The 11,360-nt window shown below is 36.6% G+C and overlaps 1 protein-coding gene across 1 annotated transcript in view; it reads left to right on the top strand.

Moving 5' to 3' along the window:
- Positions 1 to 7,320, top strand: part of LOC127433314 (serine/arginine repetitive matrix protein 3-like) — a 93,105-nt gene extending 85,785 nt beyond the window's left edge. Inside the window, exon 14 of the mRNA XM_051685101.1 lies at positions 3,991 to 7,320. Coding sequence (XP_051541061.1) covers positions 3,991 to 4,195 — 205 coding nt within the window. The 3' untranslated portion in view covers positions 4,196 to 7,320. The remainder of the gene's footprint in view (positions 1 to 3,990) is intronic.
- The last annotated feature ends 4,040 nt before the right edge of the window (positions 7,321 to 11,360 follow it).

Genomic DNA, 11,360 nt, shown 5'->3' with positions numbered 1-11,360 from the left:
TTTGAGTTATACTGGAATAAAGTTTACTCTGTGTTTTCTGCATAAGTGAAAAACATTTATTTTCTGCCAGGTGCACAAGAACATCCACAGCAGATATGTTGCATGTTTTGATATGTTAGATGTGTTGACTCTCTCCTGTATGAAGGTTCCCTTGAAGACATCACACTGGAACGATGTTGATCTGCAGGCATGGTTACCGTGTTTACCTTGTTTACTCCTGAACCTTTTGGGTGAAGCAGCTTGCATCGTCCCGAGAGTACAACTGCGCTTCCTCACCGTCTCATTTGTTCTCCCTTCCTCTCCTTCTCCTTCTCCTTCTCGTTTTCTTAATCTCGGATCTTTAGTTTCAATTTGTTCTCACAAATAAACATGCGTCACAAAAGTTCTTTCAGGCTTTTTCACTGATCAACACTAATCGTCTTACACAGTTCAATGACACAGATATAACAAGAGACATTATGGCTCTGTTCTAAAACTTAGTGAGTTGCCTACCTAGACTGCATTTTAAGTGTGCTCCAGATGCAAAGGCTGATTCAATAGGTAGGCAGCATGATTACGTGGCCAATAAGACTTTCCCTTAGCCACATTTTAAGGCAGCATTGTACTGTATGTACTGTATCCTTCTTGGAGAAGGCAGTCTCAGAATGCATTGTGAGGAGCTCAGTGGAAAAACATCCATGCAAGATGACCAACAGAGTCAAGCAAAATAATTTGTGAATTGTCCAAACAGCCGTCTCTTGGTAAAGTCTGAGTCAGAGATCTGTCTTTGTCTTTCGCTAACATTACAGGAGTCCCATACCAGCTAACAGATGTTCACTGCAAATGCTTTTGTTTTATGGGAGTGTGTTTGGCCCTGTCCCAAATGCCTGCAGTCCTCTTGAATCCAATGAAATATTGGCACATCCTGCCATTTTTTGCATGTTTCGCTGAAATGAATATGCAATTTAGATGTGCAAAAGAAAGGATGTTGTCAATGCAAATGAATCAGATTGCACCTGCAAAGTGATTTATCAAGCCTGAAAGTCATTTCAGAAACGCAAACTGTGACAGCAAATTAATATGAATGAAAGGCCGGTATTAATCTGATTCGTGCTGTGCTTTATGCTGTCGTCGTGGAAAGAAAAACACCCATTTATGACACACATTAACGTGAAATTCAAATATTTCTTGTGATTTTTTTTTTGGGCCTCTTTTTGGAGGGCGTGTCCAACATATTTGCACGTGTAGCTATTTGCGCAGTTTTTCTTAGTAAATCACCTGCAAAACGGCCACGATGCACACTCGCAATTTGATAGATTGCACAAGCAAATTAGCACCCGTTAATTGGGGTCATTGTAAATCAAGGCCAGATGATTTGGATCATATTTCAGTCATGATAAGGAAGTGGCGGTAATGAGAATTATTTATAATCTATAGTGGTAGAGATATTTCTCTCACACACTTTTATTATTAAAATCCTTGAAATGAGTTAGGACAATCTGCCTAGTCCGCTAATCTGTTGGCCATATCGAGATTAGCCACCATATTGGTGGACCACTTAATACGCCATATGAAGAACTTAATCATGAAGTGCACATGGAGTCCACATCAGTACAGGTTCAGCTAAAGGGCAACTGGAACGCCCTGCAGTCTCGTGGACTTCACAGACACACGTTTGTAAGATCACACACATCAAGAGCAGCATTTGGGACGGTCCCGATGTATATGCTTAACATTGTGTAAGAATTAATAAATATATGGTCACATACAGTAGCTCTCTTTGAAGACGGAGTCCATGGTGTGCATTTACAGTTTGTTGAACTAACGATATCGCAGAATACCAGAAACTAATCATCGCTACAGCGCACTACTAGCATATACAGGTGCATCTCAATAAATTAGAATGTCGTGGAAAAGTTCATTTATTTCAGTAATTCAACTCAAATTGTGAAACTTGTGTATTAAATAAATTCAATGCACACAGACTGAAGTAGTTTAAGTCTTTGGTTCTTTTAATTGTGATGATTTTGGCTCACATTTAACAAAAACCCACCAATTCACTATCTCAACAAATTAGAATATGGTGACATGCCAATCAGCTAATCAACTCAAAACACCTGCAAAGGTTTCCTGAGCCTTCAAAATGGTCTCTCAGTTTGGTTCACTAGGCTACACAATCATGGGGAAGACTGCTGATCTGACAGTTGTCCAGAAGACAATCATTGACACCCTTCACAAGGAGGGTAAGCCACAAACATTCATTGCCAAAGAAGCTGGCTGTTCACAGAGTGCTGTATCCAAGCATGTTAACAGAAAGTTGAGTGGAAGGAAAAAGTGTGGAAGAAAAAGATGCACAACCAACCGAGAGAACCACAGCCTTATGAGGATTGTCAAGCAAAATCGATTCAAGAATTTGGGTGAACTTCACAAGGAATGGACTGAGGCTGGGGTCAAGGCATCAAGAGCCACCACACACAGACGTGTCAAGGAATTTGGCTACAGTTGTCGTATTCTTCTTGTTAAGCCACTCCTGAACCACAGACAACGTCAGAGGCGTCTTACCTGGGCTAAGGAGAAGAAGAACTGGACTGTTGCCCAGTGGTCCAAAGTCCTCTTTTCAGATGAGAGCAAGTTTTGTATTTCATTTGGAAACCAAGGTCCTAGAGTCTGGAGGAAGGGTGGAGAAGCTCATAGCCCAAGTTGCTTGAAGTCCAGTGTTAAGTTTCCACAGTCTGTGATGATTTGGGGTGCAATGTCATCTGCTGGTGTTGGTCCATTGTGTTTTTTGAAAACCAAAGTCACTGCACCCGTTTACCAAGAAATTTTGGAGCACTTCATGCTTCCTTCTGCTGACCAGCTTTTTAAAGATGCTGATTTCATTTTCCAGCAGGATTTGGCACCTGCCCACACTGCCAAAAGCACCAAAAGTTGGTTAAATGACCATGGTGTTGGTGTGCTTGACTGGCCAGCAAACTCACCAGACCTGAACTCCATAGAGAATCTATGGGGTATTGTCAAGAGGAAAATGAGAAACAAGAGACCAAAAAATGCAGATGAGCTGAAGGCCACTGTCAAAGAAACCTGGGCTTCCATACCACCTCAGCAGTGCCACAAACTGATCACCTCCATGCCACGCCGAATTGAGGCAGTAATTAAAGCAAAAGGAGCCCCTACCAAGTATTGAGTACATATACAGTAAATGAACATACTTTCCAGAAGGCCAACAATTCACTAAAAATGTTTTTTTTATTGGTCTTATGATGTATTCTAATTTTTTGAGATAGTGAATTGGTGGGTTTTTGTTAAATGTGAGCCAAAATCATCACAATTAAAAGAACCAAAGACTTAAACTACTTCAGTCTGTGTGCATTGAATTTATTTAATACACGAGTTTCACAATTTGAGTTGAATTACTGAAATAAATGAACTTTTCCACGACATTCTAATTTATTGAGATGCACCTGTACACCTCTTTGACCACAATATAATGATATATGTCTAAAATGCAGGTGGCAATATTTTAGTTGTTCCTTGTTTGAAAATTCAGCTAAAATGTGCTTCTGATGGTAACTGGTTTTGCATGGTTTCCAGCTGGTCATTTATGGTCATTAGATGGTCTAGATGATTGATTAGCTGGAATACCTGGTAGACCATCTTAGTCAAGCTGGTAAGAGCTCGTAGACCACCTTGGTCCAGTGGCAAACCAGCTACCACGATCCACATGCCAGTTTGACCACCTTAATCCTGTATAACCTGGTTTTTCCAGGTTTACATTTGGTGGCACAGAAATGACTTATTTTTTCTTGGCTGATGCAACATCACAATAACTGTTACCATGGTTACCAAGTGATGGCACAGCTCACATGTCTTTTGAAACTGTACATATTTCATCTAAATACTGTATGTGTTGTTGTTGAGTGGTCAGAGTGGTATCACATTGCTTCATTTGAATTTCACGCTTTCATTCATCGATATTATTTAATCTCTCTCTCTCTCGCATCCTGTCTGCAGCGCACGCAAGCGGCCAATCCCGTATTACCGCCCGAGTCCGTCCTCTTCCAGCTCCGCAAGCAGCTACAGCGGCAGTAGTCGCAGTCGCAGCCGCAGTCGCAGTTACTACAGCTACAGCAGTTACAGCAGCAGGAGTCGCTCCCGGAGCCCCAGTCCGGCACACAGTTACTACAGCCAAAGCAGCTACGAGAGCCCTGGATTCTGAGATCAGCTGAAGGTACACAGGGGGACTGAAAACATTAAAACAGTGCAGGACATCCATGTTCCCTTTTCTACCGCAGGATCTGTGCTAAAGGCAACCAGAAAAAAAGATCCGGATCAAATGCAGTGGGCATCAGGGTTTCCAAACACACAGGAACACCAGGAATCCATTTTCAGCTGGTTTGATGACAGAACGGTGGGTGGATGAGGAAATTAAAAACTATGGAACATGGAACAGAGTTTTTTCAGACAGCAAAAATCGGAATTATTTTAGTGTATCTTACTCAAATCTGTTTTATTGTTTGTAGTTTGAACAGCAACAAACTGCATGAAATACAATTTCTACAAACCCAGTCCAAGCCACATTCATATATGGTTTTAAGTCCAATTAAAATCAGATTTTCTCTCTGAACGATCTGATCGGATTCCAAGCAGTTCATTGTGTCATTCTGGAATTTAGGGACTAAGCCGGTAAAAAACAGACAACTAAATACATCAGTAACACTTTATAATAAAGTTTTATTTGTTAACATTAGTAAATGCTTTAGGTATCATGAACTAACAATGATTTTCTGTTACAGCATTTCTTAATGTTAATATATAAACATACAGTTGTTCATTGTTAGCTCATGTTAGTGTATAGTGCATCAACTAATGTTAACATGCACAACTTTTCAACTACAGCAAAAAAATTATTAGTATGTTGAAATTTCACATCAGCCAAGATTAATATTGTTAGGTCATGTTAACTAATGTAGGTAACTAATGTTAACAAATATAACCTTATTGTAAAGTGTTTCCAAAATATCTGTTATTACATAATAATTAAATACAGGCAGTCTCAACAAATCGGAACAAGCGTTTATTTTACATAATAGTGACCATCAAGAGACAAATGATTTCTGGTCTTGAGAATTTCAGATTTTTTTCAGCATCTGTAGATTAAATACAGACAATGTTACAAATATAAACTCTTTATTTATTATTAAAAGCCTGAAGAACAAAGATAAGATAAGCACTTTTTTCTGAAATTCTTCCACGCTGAAAAAATAACCAAAACAAAAAGGGGAATCAATGAAACACTAATGTGAAGGAGTACTGTACAGTATCTGAAAACAATACTGTGAAAGGGTTTGAAATGAAGAAACAACATTACTCTAATAATTCTGACTCAACAAGCAAGAACAAATAATTCGATTTTATGATTTGGGTAAATCTCACGGGTCATATTTCACCCTGAAATATATTTGTGTATATATAAAATAAAAGAAATTCTATTTTGTACGAAGTTAATGAAGCTTATTTGTAACACCATAAGATTTTTTTCATTGTGACATTATTTTTGGAACAATTAAGCCCCGCCCCCGCCCCCCCAACCCAAATTCTCATTTCTGTTATGTGAAAAAAATCTCAAATGTAATTTTTTAATAATGAATTAAAAAGCATTCTTCAGTATAACAAATGCTTCCATGATGCATGCATACTCTACAATGTTTATAATATACAGTACATATATATATTTTTATTATATGCATTTATTTATTTTTTTATTTTGGAGGTAATGTGCTTAATATTACTGAAAATAATATCACAATGCAATAATGATCTTAATGGTCTTAACATAGGCTTCATTTTGTTTATGCAAAAAATAATTTCTTATTTTTCTATTTTGATTGTGTGGTGAAATATGACCTGAACATGTTCTTGACAGTGAAATTCACCCATTTAGTAGTTAAAAACAAATAGATCTGCTTTTTTCAAACTCGTATTACAATGACATGTCATGGATACATGTATGTCAGGATGTTTTAGTTTGATATTTACGCTGCAAGTTTTGGCTGTAAACTATGCACTGTATATTCCAAGTTATATACCGGATTATATTGTATGTGGAATCTTGGCATGATGCGGAGGAGAGGCTGCCTGATGTAAATAACGCGCCCAGTCGATGTGACGTATATCTGGGTGTGTAAGTCGCTCTCCTGCCCTCCTTTACCCTCTGATCTCTTTGAAAAATCCATATCTGATGCACCTGTAACGCCAGTCCATTTGGGAACTATTTCTTATTATATACAGTATTCCACTTATATTTTGGCTGTGTTTAGTGCATATAAATGCCGTTAGAGCTCTGTGTTATATAGCCACCCATGTACAGATATCCAAATTCTGTGTTGATTTTTCAATCATGTCTCTAGTGTAGGTGCACTTACCCTGAATCCAGGCTGCAAAAATATACATGCACATGTCTTTTCAAGCATATTTATTAACCATGTTATTCTATTTATTCAGTGACTTATTCATGTGATTGCTATTTATTTATTTATTTATTTATTATTTGTTGCACAGTTGTACTCTTTGGCTCTGACAAACTTGTTTTTATAAAGAGTTTTACTATGTTACTAAATATGTGAAGTGGGAAAGTAATTGCATTTATGATTACAAATGACAAGCTTCTGCATCCTTTAGTCAACATGAAAACAGAATGGACTTTATTGACCGTATAAATACATCTCCCCGGTCCCTATTGTGTACAGTTCATCAGTGCTCGTTGTTATAAAGAATACAAATGTTTGTCTTCGGAATCGTTCATCAAAATGTAATAACTTGCTTCGCCATTTTCACTCGGAAGTACGTCAGATTTTGGAAGTAATGCCCTTTCATGTTGACTTTAAATGCAGAACCACAATCAACTGTTATTTAATAATAGCAATTCTGTTTTGTTTAGGAGATATTACATTCTTAGCTTGTTTTACGGGTTTTCATTTTCTGCAAATATTTATTCTAATTTATTCTAATATTTATTCTTCTCTTATTCACTTATTCAAATGGAGACTTAGGTAGCTTTTTATCATGTCTTACTCTTCGTTATTCTGCTAATGAAGGAATCGAATCCAGGCCCAGCGTCTGCTCATACGACTTTTACAAGTGAACTTTAAACTTGTGATGCAGGAAACGGCGTCAGTCTTCCTTTTCATTCGTCTCTACAGTGTTATATGATTTCCCTGACAGATGTTCATTTAATAATGTGAGTTCGTACAGCTCTAAACTTCCAGATTGTATATAAGTCAGTAGATTTAGTGGAACAGTCATAATTAAACACATTATTAAAGTATTGACAAATGGGTCATCTACATGTCTGGTTCTTTTCTTGATTTTTGATTCATTTCTTTGTTAGTATTAGTGCTCTGCTTACTCAGCGGTGTACATAGTTATTTTTTTTTTTTTTTTAAATAGTATTTCGAAATTACAATTACTTTATAAAATGGTAAAATATTAATAGTAATAATTTTTTTTTTATTTTATTTTTTTTTTTTTTTATTTTTATTTTTTTTTTTTTAAGTATGTAGTACGAAAAAATAAACAAAATTTTAAAATCAAGTTTTGTGTAAAATGTCTTTGTTGGTCTGATCAAATGATGTCTCAAGACAGACTTCAGAACTACATACTACCATACTACACTTACTATAAACATATATGTAGAATAGAAGTGTGCACTTCCAAACAGCCTTTTGTTTTCAAGTCTTCAGTTTGCATTTACTGTCTCCTAACACTAGAGGGCGCTGCTGTTGCTGTTGTTGTTGTTGTTGTTGGTCATGTGTTCTGTCTGACTGTATTTGATTCTGGAATGTTCTTCATCTTTCGTACAGCAGCCGTTGACCTGGGAAAACAGATATATTTTTAGTCCTGTGGAACTAATCTGGCGGTTCAAAACTAGAATCACTCCACATTTCTGGTCATTTCTGTAGTTACACTTTGTTTAATGGTTCTCAGTAACTCTTCTATTCACAGGTCACCATGAAACATTAAAAGAAAGTTCTGGGTTCAACACAAGTGAAGCTCAATCCACAGCATTTGTGGCATAATGTTGAATACCACAAAAAATGTAATTCAACTCGTCCCTCCTTTTCTTAAAGAAAGGCAAATATTGAGGTTACATTAACGACATTTCCATCCAAGGATTTTTTGCGAAAACAGTTTTAGCACATCAAAATATAGCTGATGGAAATGCAAATTATTGCTAAAATTTCACAAGTGTCGACATAATATTTTTCCATTTAACTCTAGCGTATAAACTCTATGTCGACACTTCAAATGTCGCGAAAATCTGGTTTGGAAACACTTTTTTTGTCGAGAAAATTGGCATTAACGCAAAAACATAATGTCACATGACAGAATTTACCCCAATCTGTGTTAATCATGACGACAGTATACATTCTTGAAAGACAATTTATTGTACGTGATTGTGGATTGATCTTAACGGCATAAAGAGCCGATCTGCGTCATGACACTTCCAGGAGTCTCAACACAAATATCTCATATCATTCACATCGATAAGTGCATGGAGAACAAATGAATGGCCACTGTTTGTGATTAATGTAAGCACGGTAGACATCTGTTTATTTAATAAAGTTGCTTTTCCACACCATTCAGAATAATAGACGGCAGTCACGGAATTAGCCCACAATACAAAAAACATCATTTCTGTGCACAAAGATGTTTTAAATTAAAAATAAATACACAATACTGGAGAAAAGCATCAGTGTGCTTTTTTGGAACACTAACATATAGCCCAATTCTATACAATTATTGTTTAATTTACTTCTGAAAAAATGCTGGCAAAATTCCCTGTATTAAATTAAATAAATTACCAAACGAAAAAAATAATATTGTTAGGCCTATATAATTGCCTGTTCTTTACACAAACTTAAATGAGCCTTTCCCTGTTCTGTAGATTAAACAAGTCGTCTGAATGACTCTCAGAATGTTCTAGACTTTTATCAAGAATAAACTATCAGAACTATTTGTCCAATGAGATCACTTTCAGAGAATGAGCTTTTGAACATTTTAAAACATTTAAATATTTTACATCTAACCCTCTTTATCTCAGATCACATTTGATGAGCTTCTTCAGAAAATGTAAATTGCATTATGACACTAAAATTAATTTTAGATGATAATCAAGTTCAGTTGGACATTAAAAGTTGCTGGACAAATATATACGGGACATAATGCAGTTGTGATGGCGATGCTTTAAATTAGATGATTGATCAAAATATCCTATTGAATATCAGGAATGTATCATATATGTAAACCCTGATATTACACCAGCATCAGTGTTTCTTTAATAGTTGTGCACACAGCATACACACATCGATGGATGCTCCTTATACTAAGACTGAAAGTTTCCCCACTACTTGATGCAGGTTGCCAGCTTGAACAGGGCCATGGTGATTCACTTTCGGGTCAGAACCGGAGGCAACCTGCGACAGGTGCAACATCAGGACCGATATTACAGTCCTATCAGAAGGACAACAGCTCTCTTTTCATTGCAATTCCTCCTCTTCTGATTTGTGAATTAAAATGACAGTAAGCTGCTAATGTCAATTAATTGTCTCAATACTCTCCTCATTTTACCAAAACATTAGGGACATCTGGAGGCGAATTAGAGATAAAACCACATTTCTGTATGGAAACAGCTTAAGGGCAGATTTATTTTGAGATAAACCAAAACATATGCGACAAAGTGTTTTTTTAGGCATGACGTCATCACGCACACCATTTTTATCGTTAAAAGGCCATTTGAATGGAAACAGGCAGAAGACGACAAATTTTCCAAACTTTTTTTTTTTTTTTTTTTTTTTACACATTTTCACTTGAAAAATGGATGGAAACTAGGCTGAGACACACATATTGTTTATGTCTTGTGTCTATACTTTTGAAACAGTGAGTATTTTAATGTTTACAGATTGACCCCATTGACTTCCATTGTAAGTGTCTCACTGGAACACACATTTGTGCTTTTATTAAAGAAAAGGAGGGACGAGTCGAAATTAATTTTTGTGGTAATCAACATTATGACACAAATGCTGTCGACTGTCAACTTGTATTGAACCTGGAATATTCCTTTAACTGGAAAATCTATTTAAAAACAAAGCAAATAATTTTTATTAAATTACTAAACGTTTTTTTAGAGGTTGGGTTAGGGTGAAGAAAATGCATGTGTGTGTGTGGCAATGTTAATTTCTAACCTTTATCCAATTGTTTGATTTGTGTTGTCTGTGTCTATCTTTCTGTTTGTCTTCCTGCCCATAAATTCAATTTCTGATTCTTTAATTTTTCTGACAAATTTTCTGTTTTCTTTGAAAAACCATTCCAACTGTTTCAGTGAATTCTGACTGTAAATCTTCTATTTTTAGTAAGTGGTGAAATCCTATTGTAAATGTAGGGTGTCACTTTTAATATATATATATATATATATATATATATATATATATATATATATATATATATATATATATATATATATATATATATATATAATTTATTTTTTATTTTTTATCCCCTTTTCTCCCAATTTGGAATGCCCAATTCCCACTACTTAGTAGGTCCTCGTGGTGGCGTGGTTACTCACCTCAATCCGGGTGGTGGAGGACAAGTCTCAGTTGTCTCCGCTTCTGAGACCGTCAATCCGTGCATCTTATCACGTGACTCGTTGTGCATGACACCGCGGAGACTCACAGCATGTGGAGGCTCATGCTACTCTCCACGATCCACACACAACTCACCACACGCCCCATTGAGAGCGAGAGCCACTAATCACGACCACGAGGAGGTTACCCCATGTGACTCTACCCTCCCTAGCAACCGGGCCAATTTGGTTGCTTAGGAGACCTGGCTGGAGTCATTCAGCACACACTGGATTCGAACTCGCGACTCCAGGTGTGGTAGTCAGCGTCAGTACTCGCTGAGATACCCAAGCCCCCACATTTATTATTATTATTATTATTATTATTATTATTATTAGAGGTTCAAGCGCTTAGCGCTGAAACCCTATTGTAATTGTTAAGATTATATTATTATTATTATTATTATTATTATTATTCCCCCATAAAACTTTATCAGGCAGAGCAAACCGTAAGGCCTAGAGACTTGAAACTTGGTCAGATGGTAGTAGTATTGCTCGCTACTCAGAAACAGCGGACTCTGCCAAATCGGTCAATAGGGGGCGCTACAGCAATCAAAAACGTGAAACTGCTCATAACTCCTAGACCGTTTGTCGTAGACTCAAGTGCTTTATACCATTGGATTTCATTTCTACCGATTTCATTTCTGCCTATAAAAAATTTCCGCCATCTTGGATTTTTCATAGAACCAACTTTTGCGAACTA

The sequence above is a fragment of the Myxocyprinus asiaticus genome, chromosome 4 (assembly GCF_019703515.2).
Source record: "Myxocyprinus asiaticus isolate MX2 ecotype Aquarium Trade chromosome 4, UBuf_Myxa_2, whole genome shotgun sequence".
NCBI lineage: Eukaryota > Metazoa > Chordata > Actinopteri > Cypriniformes > Catostomidae > Myxocyprinus > Myxocyprinus asiaticus.
Note: the sequence above shows the minus strand (reverse complement) of the source record. Positions and strands in the feature narration are given on the sequence as shown.